The sequence below is a fragment of the Clavelina lepadiformis genome, chromosome 2, assembly GCF_947623445.1.
Source record: "Clavelina lepadiformis chromosome 2, kaClaLepa1.1, whole genome shotgun sequence".
Taxonomy (NCBI): domain Eukaryota; kingdom Metazoa; phylum Chordata; class Ascidiacea; order Aplousobranchia; family Clavelinidae; genus Clavelina; species Clavelina lepadiformis.
This window is the reverse complement of record NC_135241.1, coordinates 22,260,887-22,274,925: the sequence shown is the minus strand read 5'-3', so window position 1 is coordinate 22,274,925 and position 14,039 is coordinate 22,260,887. Positions and strand designations below refer to the sequence as shown.

The window sequence follows — 14,039 nt, the reverse complement described above, 5'->3', positions numbered from 1 at the left end:
GAAGTCGATAGCAATCTTCCAGGGAAAAAATTTTGCTAAGTCATGCCAAACCGTCACAATGCGGGAATAAACAAATTTGGCAACAGGACTGAACTTGGCTAAAAAGGAAGCTAATTGTCTGATCAGGCCAACCGACTTGGTCAAGTTGATTGTCCATCTTGTGTTCTGGAGGTTAGGCCTATACTTATCCTATTGATCTGTTTCAATGCTGTAGTATTTCATGAATCGTAAGGTTTGCAAATGAATATGCACCGCCCCAGCTATTGCATCAAGCTATGGTGAATCTTAAGCAGCTGAGTTTGATGTGTTCTGACTTGTCAGAAATTAGCTTGTGAAAATATAGAAGAACGACGCTTTATAGATGTGATTTTATTCGCATTACAACACCGCCACCATTTACTTCAGCTTCTTCTTTGGTCGCAAGTGGTTAGTGTGACCACATTTCTTCTTGCGACAGTTGGTAGCTCTTTGGTGAAGACGAGCGTAACACCTGTTAATAAATACATGTTTCTTACTTACAGTACTATGCAAATAAACGCAACACACTTAGAGATTATTCACAACAAACAAGGAATTGCACTTGTTACGAATAATGCAAGGTGTTTTTCTTATGTTTCATTTTAATAAACTGCTGTATTCATGCAGCACACCCCATATCAACTCAAAACAAACTTCTATGATGTAAGACTGTAAGTGATCAAGACTGAAATAAAATGGTAGGCTTACTTGCGGCAGATCATCTTGTCGCAGTTGTACTTCTGAGCTAAGAGTTTCAAACTTGGCTCAATGACACCACCTCTCAATCTGAGTACCAAGTGAAGCGTGGATTCTGAATAAAACAATTAGTTCAAGTTGATTTTGTTTATTTATACCAATTGTATTTATTACCGGTCCAATACTGATTTAGCTTTATCAAAATGACTGCAAATACTACAAATGTAAAAGGCAATTTACGACTTTGTTTTTATGTGATTCAAATGGCAATTGAACCAACACTAAATGCAGTTACCCAATACTAAATTGAACGAGGTAAAAGGTTGATACATAAATAACAAAGGATAACCTTTTTGAATGTTATAATCGCTAAGTGTACGACCATCTTCAAGTTGTTTTCCAGCAAAGATAAGACGTTGTTGGTCAGGTGGAATGCCTAACAACAGACAAAAATTGATACCAGCAGTAGAAATAGTAAAGTTCTAACCACTACTGTTTATTCAAAATTTGTATATAAACAGTTCCATGATAAGTGGACTTTCGCCATGTTCTGGTATTTTTGCAACTCTTAAATGAGAGTGGTGCTTTAGGCTTTAATGCAAAGTAACATCGTACCTTCCTTGTCGTGAATCTTTTGCTTTACATTATCAATACTGTCCGAGGCTTCAACCTCTAGAGTAATAGTTTTTCCAGTCAATGTCTTGACAAAGATTTGCATCTTGTCCTACAAATGTGATAAAACTCAGTCACTTAAAACCAAAGGAAGCGGTAAAAAAGACTATCAACTTATTCTATAAAATACCCATATGTTATCAAACACAATCATAGAGATAATTAACAAACAATGGTAAAAATGGGACGCACCGATACGTCTAAATACCTATCAGAAAAGTACAAATAAAGCTGATTACGTTCAAATTAAAAAAAAGGTGACAAGAAGTGAAAATAATTTTACATATATATCAAATTTGGCTGCCAGGGAAAACTTAAAATGAAAGATAATATGTTTCATTATAAAATGTGGCAGCTTCAAACGTTATACCCAGGGTGCATTTTATAACAGATACTCTTCTAAACCTACAATTAAGTGGTGTTCATTAGGTTTGACCTCAACGTGACACAGAGCATCACACACTTTAGCGAAATTATAAAGTCACTTTTCTCCTTCATTTTTTTGGCACAGCGTATCCTTTTTTTTATAGACTGCAGTTGGTATAGCAGGTTTTTGGTGCACTCGACATCCATGTTAACATTCCGCATATGTGTCACACAGAATGCACCCTGGCTTTATACCTCTAAACTTAAATACTGTTTAACTGAAACAGCTCAAAATTGAAAAAACCTGGCTTAAACATTTCTAGGGACAACTGCTTAGATTTACTTGCAACAATACAAAAATATGCAAGCAATGAAATAGTCTGTAAAACCCAAATTAAAGAAATACAATATTGGGGAAATACCTTGCACAACAAGCTCAAAAGAACTCAATCATATGCGTTTAGAACAAAAGTTCATCAGAACAACATTATTTCGCAAAATAATTGTGTAAGTAGGATTTTTTTTTCAAGTCAACTGCATTAGAAGCATCGCCAAATATATCTTGAAGCTATAGTGTATATGATATGTAAATGTTTGGAAACAACACGTAACGATTTGCTCAAATTTATACAAAGCATTCGGTGGATTTGTCAACCACAACGCACTTAGCAAATTTTCTAATCTGGAGCAACACCATAGCCATAACTGTCCGCTTTTAAACCATTTTTCAAATTCCATCTTTTACGCCCATAGGTGATAGTGGATAACGCTGCACTTGCACAAAAGAAACTCATAAACATATGTGCCAGACATCTTTATCTTCCAAACCAATGAACAAGGCAAATTAGTGCATATGCAGGCCAAATTATAAATAAAGCAATTGCAGGATCGTGGTACGCTGTCAAGTCAAAATGTGTGTCTTTGCTTGCACGTTTTTGGCGTACTGTCATACATCTGTACTTGGCCAGGCTTTTACCCCGTCCCAAACCAGGTAACTTGGTGGACAGTGTTTGCTATTTATACAAAAACTACAATGTTTTTGTTTAAAAAGGTAGATATTAACAAATTTGTAACAATATAATTTGTTTTACAAATCTGTTGTGGGCGTAAATATTAAAAAATCTTAACATTAACCATACCTGCGCCTCTTGTCGCTCAGCAAAAAAAGAACTGCTCGTGGATGTTCGCTACGAGTTGCGTATAAATCATATAAACGTACGGTACGATGCATTTTCATCATAGACATCTTACGTAAGCATTTTAATCTAAATCTTATAAATTTCATTAAAAGATGTCCTATTCATAACGCACAACCTAAAAATTTATTTTATTTTATTAAGTGGTTGCCCCTAACAAATAAAACATTAAATGCCAATGCATAGTTGGTAGTTGACAATTATCTGCAGGAAACATTCGAAGCGAAGACAAGTGATTTTACCGTTTTTAAAATATGTTGCACATTTATACAGGTTGTGCATTAAGGGTCTGTGATAATAAGGGGATATTATAGTATGCAGATCGAATGGAATATAGAATTCTTATTCTGAGATATCTACTTTACGAAAAATGACGTCAATGATAGATAACATTGAGTACCGATCACTTTTTGTTTTCCGTTTTAAGTCGTGACATAAATATCGCGCCTGCCTATCTTGCGTGACTTATGCACAGCTGTTCAATGCATTCATTTTACTAAGATCAACCCTACAACATGGACGTCTTTATGCTGTTGCTGTGCCAATGTTTTGTCTAAATATAAATGTTCAAAGAAATTTCAATATAATCAGTATATACAGTTGCCATTCCTATTGAACCATTGTTCAATTGTATTTGAATAAGTTCAGTGTCAAGATAGACAACTTCATTGTCATCTTCACAAGGTGACAAGGACTTTGGTCCTATAATATAGCAGTGAAAAACAAGTCATTATAATATTGATCACTGCTAATTGAAGCTAGTCACCAGACAATAAGCCGTCAAGGTGAACAATTAAATCTGTGGGTGAGAAAAGCAGACAACGACCTCATGAGACTCATATATCATCAGCCGCAATAAACATTTCAACAAGTACTTATTGTAGTGAAGTGGGTCAACCTCTCAAGTTCAGGTGCCATATACCCACTTTCCATTACAGGTCTTTAAAAAAATTAAGTTTACAAAACTTTGTGAACACCTTGATCATAAGCCATACATAAAAATATTGTTTATTGTGTCAATTGTACTCCAACAAAACTAAAGGCAATTGCTATTTACGTTTACTCTTAGGTGATGAAAATGAGACTGTGATAAATATATCAATTAATGTAATATAAAATTGTGTACGACATAGAACTCTCAGCTATCGAATCAGTGAAGCATAACACTGCGTGACGTAATCAATTGCTTCCCCTGTGCGTGCATTTTGATTCATTCAGTCCTTTTTGGCTTTTACGTTCAACGCCGCAACATGTCTTTGTGCTGTTGCTGTCACAATGTTCTATCTTGATTTATTCGTTCAATGAAACTTCAATATAATCAGATTATACAGTTGTCGAGGTGTACAATTAATTCTAAGATTAAGAAAAGTGAAACAACGACCTGAGACTCATTTATTATCGAGGACTACAATTCAACAGACAAACATTGTAATTGAAGTGGTCGTCCTTACAGGCTAAGGAACGATAAACAATCATTTCATTACAAGACTATAACCAAGATATGTCGAGAAACTTATTTGTAAATTTATACAGACCCCTGTCCGTGAAATACGAACGGCCGCCCAAGGAGAAACACACAACTAAATAACTTTGACAATATTTTTGTAACATTTTACAGATAGCATTGTTTATTTATATATGGTTAGATTTTTTGCAAAAATTTTAAAAACACGTTTATGTGTTTATAACGACTTAAAATGTTTCATTTTGAATATATTAGGTAAATAACTTAAATCTACTTCATCTTACTCATTTTTCTTCTAAGAGATTTCAGCGAAATACAGCTAAAGCTGCGATACAGCTTTTCCCCAATCAAAAAGATTCTTACTTGAACGTGTCTCCAAATGTCTCCGTAAAATATTTTCAGGCCCACTAGAGAGAGACACCTGGGGTGGCAATTCAGTGCTTAAAAATATCTAAGAGCTCACAAACATTGTTAACGCACGATGACAATGACAAGCCTGACAGTGACAGAGGATGTCCTGAGGAGGGCAAACAAACCACAATTTTAACTTTCGAAAATAATTGTAAACAAACATTTTGTAGGCCTATATTTCCTTGCCCCTTAAATTCAGGAAAAGACCCGTTAACGGTAATCATATATCATATGCTAGGTTATATGCGATACACTATATATATATAGTATGCATTATCACATAGTGATATGTATAATACAATAATGAAATGCCTTTTCGCTCTAAAACCCAAAAATTCTTTCGATCGACCTGATCATCATGTGGACTGATTAACTGATATTGACTGTGTAGTTTGTAGGACTGTTAGGTTATAGGCCTTACTAATATTGATACACAACCACAAGTAGGCCTATTCGACACACTGCAAAAAAATTGTACAGAAGTAACTTTTATTTAAACGAGAAGCAAATAATTAGAAGCTTATTTACACGTCGTTTCTACATTATTTTTTGGCAGCATGTAAGCAAGCCGGGCGAATTTTTTATAAAAACACTGAAATGAAGACAAGCTCACAAGACATTTAGCCAACAACAAGTTTTACATGAAACAAGATCAAAATGTAAATACGTAGTATCACAATTTGCAAAGCTGTGTCTTTACGGTGCAACGTTTTTTTATAAATAGGCCTAAGGCCAACCTGAAAGAATAATCACCACACAAATTACAAAAACTGTGTGAAAAATATGATTCCAGGCGGAAAATATACCAAGTTTTTGCGGTTAAAAAGACTTTGTGTTCAAAGTTTCTGCCTTTCCATTGTTCTTTGTTCAACCTTTTTCACTTTGCTTTCTCGTCAATATTCTTTTCCAAGGTATCGCCTTTTCCAGAATCCGCATCCGTTTCATTATCCTTGTTTCCGTCTTTAGGTGGTTCTTCTTCTCCTTTCTCTTTTGTTTCCTCCTCACTTACACTACTGAAAAAAAAATGAGAAAGCGAATTTTTTTATTAGATTAGTGTCAACGTATAACACAATTTAAATTACAAATTTTTATATTGATAATAAGTAGAAGTAGAAAGAAGAAGTTAAGTAAAAACATGCTTACAATGCAAAGTGTTTTTGGCAAAATATGACCACCCGGTTTCTATAGCCAGGCAAATGTGATGCTGGCGACAAAAAACGTTCTACATAAATTTATGGGCGAACACTTACTCTTCATCTTTAAGTTCTTCCCTGTTGCCGCGGCAGCATTGAGTTGGCATCGAGATTCGAAGCTTCTTTTTTCCCTTGGCCTTTTCAGTCTCTTTTTCGTCTTCATTTTCCTCCGTTTCAACTCCGTCCGCCTCGGGTGTTGCCTCTTCCACTTTGTGTTCTAAATAATTTTAAACACCTATTGTCACTTTGACACCAATTGCGATTTGGTGTAGAAGGTTTTAGCTTAGTATTGCTTGTCGTGATACTTTTAATAGAAATGTTACTCGCCTTCTTTGTCCTTTTCTGCCGGTTGCTCCTCGGCTTTGGTGAGTTTTTGTTTTTCCTCAGACGTTCCTTCTTCATCCACCTCTTTAACTTGGTCGTTCACTTCACCTGATACACTACAGAAGACAAGAAATAACAGTTGCAGTCATCTAGAAGCGATTTTAACCACACCACCAAAGAAAAATTTGCCTAAAATAACCAGTGCGTTTACTTCAGCAAACCTACTAAAACAACGGCTTACTCTTCATTAGTATTCTCTTGTTTGGTGCATGGACTTGAGGTGAAGCACACCGGTGAGCAAACCGTGCCGCATCCACTCTCCGTTGTCGACTCTGACGTCACTTCCGCTTTTTGAGTGCGACGGGAGGTAAACAAATAAAAGGAGATGAAAAAGACGAAGGAAAGGATGATTAGGGCTGCAACGACCAGTCCCACGATAAGGCCGACGTTCCCTTCTTGGGGAACAGCTGTGAAAAATGAAGTCAATTAAGAACTTTTTCTTATAAGAAATAAATTTTTATAATGTTTAGCAAGCCACCTCCAAGCGGTTACTCACGCTCCAGTGAAAGCACAGTGAACTTCCTTGTTATCTCGCCGTGTATATTCGTGGCAACACATTTCACGTCGACCGGCTCAGCGTTGAAGAATGATGCACTTAGATTCACAGTTGACTTGGTGACCGTATCCTCGGTCAACGCGACTTCTTCAAGCACGATATTAGTAGTGTTTGTCCCCTCCACTATCCATTCGAATGCTGTGACCCAACGGCACAAAATACGTCAGAAGCTACGATAAAAATTTGACAACTTACGTCAGCTCTGTGCGTAATTGCCAAAAATACTCACAAGCTTTCGGGACTGCTTTAGCCTGGCAAGTCAACTGCACCACTTCAGTCTGGGCAGAGATATGGATGCTCTCAGTCTCGTTCAGCTCTCCAGCATTTTCCAAGTACTTCGGTGCGCCTAAGTTTTGTAAAATAAATTACAGTTTTCAACCCGTAGAGAAACTCATAGATTTTTGTCGTTTCGTTGGCAATTTATTTTGCTATAGCTAAAGACCGTCAGAAAAGCAACTTCGGTTAATGAGGGTCTTATTTCAAAAGGGTGCTCCAACTAGGGTTGTGTCATTGTATAAGCTCAATCATGCGATGCCGAGTGCTTTAAAGTTATTCTGTAAATGTCATTGTCAATGTAACGTGCTCTCTCAAATAAAGAGAATGGAAATTTATGAGGGGCATTTATGTTGGATGTTTTTAAATAGAAGATGAGCATACATCGAACGATAGCGGATACAAATAGCCCAATTTGTCTATGTAGTTTAAATGGTCGGTTGGCCTGTACGTTTAAAAGCAAGCAAACTATTATATTTCGACAAGAGAATGTCATGGTAGCCAATGTTGTTTACTAAATACATCAAACGTGGTTAACGAAAACATTCATGAAACATGAACTAGCAAACCTTCAACTGTGAACTGCAGGGTTTTACTTTCCTTTCCCTTATCGTTCTCAGCAAAGCAAGTATAATCGCCTGAATCTTTGTACTGTGCTGGTATCAACACAACCTCTGCGGAACCGATGCCTTCAGCAAGCTACAAAAGAAAACGAGCCGGTTGATTTTTCAGTTTTTCTTTCACAGCATGCTGGTCATCTTACGTGACGTCTTGTGTCCATTACAGGCTTTTGACGTCACTGAGACTGCGTTCAAACTCATTGCACTTACCTTTTCCTCTCCTCTGTACCACGTCACGGTTGGCGCCGGAACTCCAGTAGCTCTGCACTCGAAGACACTTTGTGCGACGGCGGTCACCTTATTCGGCGGAAAATCGATAATTCTCGGAGAAGCTGAAGGAAAGAAGACGAAAAATGTCAAGTTGAAAGAGCAATTACGAAGTTTGCACACAGTTTGTTTTTGCTTTGAATTCTTATGTGCAAGTTAGTTCGGTACAACGGTCTACTTTTTTTCACTACTTGGGCTACGCTAGTGATATAATCTACAAAACTATATCGGACTATTGGTTATAGATGACAGGAGTTTTATAGAATTCCAATTCTATACTGTTTCATGCAAAGAAACTTGGTCAATCCCTTCGTTATCGATTCGATTCATTGCTAGATCACGGCGACTGACGTAAAATCGAACGAGACGGCAGATCTGACCTAATTCTTTTCGTTTAAACTGTAAGTACATCTGACGCTGAAAGAGATAAAGTGGAGCTAAGCAGGTCAATGCGGTCTTAGCGACCTGATTATGACAAGCTCGCACCTGCGGCTTGGCGAGAAAAAGAATGAAGGAGTTTTTAATTTTGCTTAATATGTCAGATGTTTTCCCACTGGCATTTGCAAGCAACACCGCAAACAGTCGAAACGAAAAGACGTGCATATACGTCATGTAAATGCAGCCATGCGTGACAAACATAACCAAAGCCAGTTTCCATTAACAGAGTAAACAAACGCAAAAATTGGCGAAGCGCCCAAGACCAAGCGTTTGTATCATTTCCAAAATAATGTTCTTTATTATTCTGTTTGTTTATTTTCTAACTATGCACATTGTTCTGTCAAAACTCTCGTAAATTGTAAAAAGGACCTTGAATAAGTATACAAAGCAATTTGAAAAATAAAAAGCAGCCTCTTACCCTGCATAGTTGTAGTGGCAGGTGTGGTGGTTTGCACTGCAGACAACAGAGTAAGAAGTAAGTTCTTTTATGCCACCGCAAGCAACTACCAGCAAGCTTTGCTAGCAAAGGAGAACTTACGCCAGAAATTTTCCATTCATTTAAGTTATTATGCAAATTGAACATCAAATGCAAGTGAAGTTACAATGCCACTTTCATTACATCCAGATATGCAATTGAACCGTGTGTTAGTTTAAGTCATAAAAAGACTGCTATTAGTCTAAGCTGATTGCTATGCGTTTAATCGAGCAAGCTACAGCATGTACCACCGGATCAGCTACAGCAATCCACCGAAAAATCGTGCCACAAGCTACAAGCAACTCACCAGTAACCTCCAAAGTCACCGTCGACTCTGCAACCTGCCCAAGAGCATCTTCAACCAAACACGTGACTTGACGACGATTGTTAAGCTCAGGGTCCGGAAATATGGTGAGATTTAAAATCGAATCAACCAGTTTATTGTTGTCGGGGTTCTCGCTGTTATTTCTCGAATTTTCGTCGACGATCACCTCATTCTCGGAAGCGGTCACCCTGTACAGCAATTAAACAGCAGTTTTAAGCCTAATCGCTGGCCCAATAGCTTACATGGATTACAAGCACGCAAAAATTATGTACACTATGTCTGTTTTATGTAAGATTTGGCAGCAACATAATCGTGAATGGTTGGCACCATTTAATCGTGAATGGTTGGCTTCCTCCTGTAGCCGTGCACTGGGCAAGATTTGCTTCTGATTCTGACCAATCATCGGCAGATGGAGACATCTCGAGTGGGAATATTTTAGTGCTGACTGATGGCGATGCTGGAAGAAATTATGAAAGTCAAAAATTAGCTTTAACTTTTTTCAGACTATAAGTTAGAGGTCTAATGTTGCGCATCGATGGTGAAGATGAAACATGAAAGCCTCTGTTGTGACATAATTGCATTTGTGCATTATTCGATCAATGTGACTAGTCAACCACAACATGGCATGCAGTTGGACTTGTCATAGGTTTGAAACTATTCAACATACATGTTACACAACTGGTTAATATTGTGAGTGAAAATATACAAGATTGGTAAAAATAACCGACGCCTAACTAACATCTACACATCACTTCACATTCGAAATACGAACAAAGCACTCTTATCCTGTGACAAACACTTTTGTACGGTCCTTCAAAAATGACGTCATCATAAGTGTTAAAGACCGACATTGATTTTTATCTCACTAAACCTCATGTTTTGAAATATAAGTCGAATAACTGATTTTTAAGAGCCATAAAATTGATGAACTTTGACAGGACCTCGCGCGCGAATAATTTTTAAACAACCCAACAAACAAAATTTTTAATTTACCAAGAACTTCGATGTTATGTGTAATATCACTTGATCCCCGACTGGTAAAAAGAGTACAAGTATATGTGTTGGTGTCATCCAGCGTCAGGTTGTAAAGATAGAGGTCGTATCCAGACATAGTGGCGCGACCCTTGAACGCGTCTTGAAAATTTGCCTCCTTTGTAGCTCCCATAATGACGATGTCTCCATCACCTCGTTTCCATGACAACGCTACAAATGTTTCGTCCTAATACAAAGAAAGTAATTCAATGCAATGTTATTGGCATTATCACGATTAAATTAAGGCATAAAAAGTCCAACGGTGGTCATCACTAACTTCTAAGTAAGACAATAACTGACGTTATAGCCTACAAATGTTTCTGTCCGGTTCCAGTGAATCACGGCTGAAGATTTACCATAGTGGGCTAAGTTATTATCTATATTTTTAAAAAGTCTCAGCGCCAAAAGCACGTATAAGTTACTTCATGTCTATGTAACACTTTTACCATGAACACTGTACAGTAATATATACTAGTTTGTGGGTGGAAGAAACTGAACAAACTTTTTTCTACAGAAAGTATTTACATGTCGAGATAAGGTTTTTGTTTAAAGAAGTTGACAACAAATTAATATTTGTGAATCGGTGTTGAACCATGTCGATTTACATATTTGTCTGTTTACACTTATCACACATACATAAAGTAAATCGTATAAGTATAATTGCTTGTTTACAAACGTTATAAAAAGAGTGAACCCAAGTTACCTCTGACAAGTTGTAGTTGCAAGGTATGACAACATTTTTACCCAGTGCTGCCCGAATTGCTGAACTCTCCACATCCTGGCCGTCGACAGCTGCAAAAAATGGGAGCAAGGCCATTAAACAATACCTCAATTTGGCTCTTCTGTTTACTCCGACGTAATATCTTTCACTGGGCGGCCGAAAAAGATCGTAAATACGTAGCTGTAATCGATTAGTAGGAAAATTTTATTCCCACATGGCTTGCAAAAGAGTGACACCCTGCTGAGAAACAACGGGCTGCCTACTAAAATCGTCCTTTCTCTGACTGCCCCATCCTGAGAAGAGGTCAGAAAAACAAAAACGCGTCTTGCCAAAGCACGAACGCGAACTGATTGTTTGTTCCACCAGTGTTTATTTTTTAAATGACGTCCGATACGGAGCCAATGCAAGTGCGAGTTTTTTTTTTCAAGCAAAGTAATCAAATATTTTTGAATGTATTAAAAATTTCCCAAATCTTCATTTACGAGAGGTTTGTCTTAGTCTGGCATCCGATGATTACCAACGTGGTAAAATTAACTACGTTAATCAAATTTGTTTTGATCTTCAATTAATGTTACGACTTCAACTTATAGCCGCAAAAATGTGCATTCTATTTCAGCAATGTCAACAATCTAAGTAACCTACACTTTAGCTTTTTGTAAACAACGAATAACCAGGTCTAATCGACCTATTTCGTTATCGACGATAACTGTTCAATCCACTCATGACAAATTACTCAAACAACAAAAGAAATTGGAGGCGGGAAGAATTGAAATGAGGTCATTTTGGAGTGGAGCAACAACAAAAGCGAACGCAAATGACAAAGCCGTAAAAAGTTAATGAAATTTTCTTGTTTCTCGGCCGAGATTTATGCCGTCTAATCCCGGCGAGTGGGAGTTATAAGCGCCGATATTAAAACCTTTTAACTTCAAAAGCCATCAAAAGAAGCTTAACTTGTTATTCACGGGTTTTAGTTCTTTTATGATAACTCTTTAAACTTATTTCATACTTTCAAGTATCTCTGGACAATTTGCAAAAGGAGTTTAAGCGCCGTCAATACTATACCAGTAATCTTGATTAACAAATCAACTGATAAATGATAGTTTGATATTGATGTTTGTGTATTGGTATAACTGTACGGTTTCATTAAGAACATAATTCTAATAAAAAGTTAAAAATAAGAAACATCCCAAATAAACAGTGCAAAAACTACTAAGCATTTCGGAACTTACGGAAAGCATAAACTATTTATGATTTTCCTTCACTTCAATAATTTAAATTAATGTTCTCGTTTTGTTTTAATGAAGAATTTTAAAACCTTTACCTGCGGCGAAGAGAAGACCGAAAACTAAAACAATCTTCATTTCACTTGTTTCCAAGACTGAACTTCTAAAATGTCCTCCGTCTATATTTTAGAGAACTAAGTAACAGTATCTCAAGAGGTTGTGTTATACACAGTATATAAGATATTCCTGCAATTAGCATGTTAAGTACTTTGTAATTAACTAAGTATCTTAATTATCAGAATATTATTCTCTTTTCTATACATTTGCAATTAGTTTTTCATCAAGCTCACAAATAACTTAGCAGCAAACCCTTGCAACCGTACAACATGCTGTCTGAATCTGACGAATGTAATTTACAGGGAAAAAGAAAAGAGCCCATGTAAAACAAGAGGACTCCGCCCAACTGAACGTTTGAAAACTATGACAGAAAGGCCTTTCGCTACAATTCGAAACACGCTTTTCGAAGGCCATACAGCGGAGTGTGTATTTTACGTCGCCAAAAAATTGTACCAATACACTTGACCATATTTATCCTTCCATGATCTTATCTGGTGCGGAAAATTACGTAATTTTCAGCAAACATGTTGTCAGGAAAAACGACCAATGAGCAAACGTGGCGCCTCGCTTCGTTAATTTTAAATGACCGCTCTTAAATCATGATATTCGCAGAACACGCATGGCCCAGACAAATCTTGTTTTCTAAAAATCTCGAAATAACACTCATATAACTTCCTGGCTGGATAAATCTCATCACTATAACAATGGTCTATATTTGAAATTGTTTTTCCAATCCTGAGCACTTTGAATCGTCGTAGAGTTGCTTTCTTTTTTCACTCTATTTTCAAGTGTCCCGACTGCCGAGACCCAGCATAATATTTTCTTTTCGTAATTTTCGCCCCGTTATTATTTGCCATTACGTCATCTTTTAGCGCTCGGCTAGCAAATAAAGGCTGGAAAGCTCTCAATACTGCCATGTCAGGATGTTGTGAACATTAAATGTGTGCACTCAAAATATTTAACAAAACGCTGAAGAACTTGTATGACCTCGAAAATCATTTATTTAGATTTTAAAAGTTTTACCGCTTTGACTGGAAAACGAGATTAATTTTTGTCGCTTTTACAAATTTATTTTTGTAATATTTTCTCTTTAAATTTTTATTATTTGATATATATTTGCTTTTTTTACAACCATCTGAGCCAGAGCAATCTCTTTCCACTAAGTTGCCAAAATCCTATTGTGCAGAAAAACTTTCCCATCGAAACCACCTCAACAGCTGCAACAATCTTTCAGAAACCTTTGTGTAATACATTATTTAAAATCAATCTACTGCACAGGACATCGTTTTGCATTTCCCATTCCTTTAAAAAACCTTTTTTGCTTTCTCGTTTTCTTCGTTGTCGTCCATGACCCGCTTGAAAAGGCTTCGCGCGCGCGATTAACGTCACGTGACCGCAGTCACGTAGACTTGAAAACAAAAGTTCTCTCCGCTCCGCGTGGGGATTGGAAGCGTTTGTCAAACACAGAGGCAGCAAACAAACGTTTCGATGTCAATTTATTTGCTACAACAGAATAATTTTCACCTTTTCTGACTAATCTGGTCCTTGTAACGACGACAATTAACTGGGCAAATCGCAAGTGTAAATATCG

At 37.0% G+C, this 14,039-nt stretch overlaps 2 protein-coding genes across 4 annotated transcripts; both read right to left on the bottom strand.

The window, feature by feature from the left end:
* Positions 1–353: 353 nt before the first annotated feature.
* LOC143447090 (ubiquitin-ribosomal protein eL40 fusion protein) lies at positions 354–2,933 on the bottom strand. The gene is made up of 5 exons (XM_076947025.1): positions 2,892–2,933; positions 1,330–1,438; positions 1,064–1,150; positions 727–829; positions 354–490 (listed from the first exon to the last, which is right to left on the bottom strand). Exons 2-5 carry the CDS (start codon positions 1,430–1,432, stop codon positions 397–399), a joined length of 387 nt encoding a protein of 128 aa, XP_076803140.1. The 5' UTR covers positions 1,433–1,438; positions 2,892–2,933; the 3' UTR covers positions 354–396.
* Positions 2,934–5,294: 2,361 nt separating this feature from the next.
* On the bottom strand, positions 5,295–12,625 carry LOC143446280 (neural cell adhesion molecule 2-like). Of its 3 annotated transcripts, none has more exons than XM_076945854.1 (14): positions 12,430–12,625; positions 11,091–11,179; positions 10,349–10,574; positions 9,683–9,812; positions 9,338–9,543; positions 8,974–9,009; positions 8,061–8,182; positions 7,800–7,929; positions 7,187–7,303; positions 6,898–7,095; positions 6,583–6,808; positions 6,345–6,457; positions 6,075–6,234; positions 5,295–5,834 (listed from the first exon to the last, which is right to left on the bottom strand). In XM_076945854.1, the coding sequence occupies exons 1-14, from the start codon at positions 12,467–12,469 to the stop codon at positions 5,702–5,704; spliced, it is 1,926 nt and encodes a 641-aa protein (XP_076801969.1). In that variant the 5' UTR covers positions 12,470–12,625; the 3' UTR covers positions 5,295–5,701. The 3 variants fall into 3 exon arrangements, with proteins under 3 accessions (XP_076801969.1, XP_076801968.1, XP_076801971.1); XM_076945853.1 differs by having other exon boundaries at positions 5,295–5,837; positions 12,430–12,621; XM_076945856.1 differs by lacking the exon at positions 8,974–9,009 and having other exon boundaries at positions 5,295–5,837; positions 12,430–12,620.
* Between the last annotated feature and the right edge of the window lie 1,414 nt (positions 12,626–14,039).

Bases quoted from the DNA above. Each gene is read 5' to 3' on its own strand.
- LOC143446280 (XM_076945853.1), bottom strand. From the start codon at position 12,469: ATGAAGATTGTTTTAGTTTTCGGTCTTCTCTTCGCCGCAG. The intron at 7,930-8,060 runs GTAAGTGCAATG...TTTCTTTTGTAG, and splicing joins GGTACAGAGGAGAGGAAAAG to CTTGCTGAAGGCATCGGTTC. The intron at 6,458-6,582 runs GTAAGCCGTTGT...TGTCTTCTGTAG, and splicing joins CAAGAGAATACTAATGAAGA to TGTATCAGGTGAAGTGAACG.
- LOC143447090 (XM_076947025.1), bottom strand. From the start codon at position 1,432: ATGCAAATCTTTGTCAAGACATTGACTGGAAAAACTATTACTCTAGAG. The intron at 830-1,063 runs GTTATCCTTTGT...TGTTTTATTCAG, and splicing joins CGATTATAACATTCAAAAAG to AATCCACGCTTCACTTGGTA. The intron at 491-726 runs GTAAGCCTACCA...ATTTATTAACAG, and splicing joins GACAAGATGATCTGCCGCAA to GTGTTACGCTCGTCTTCACC.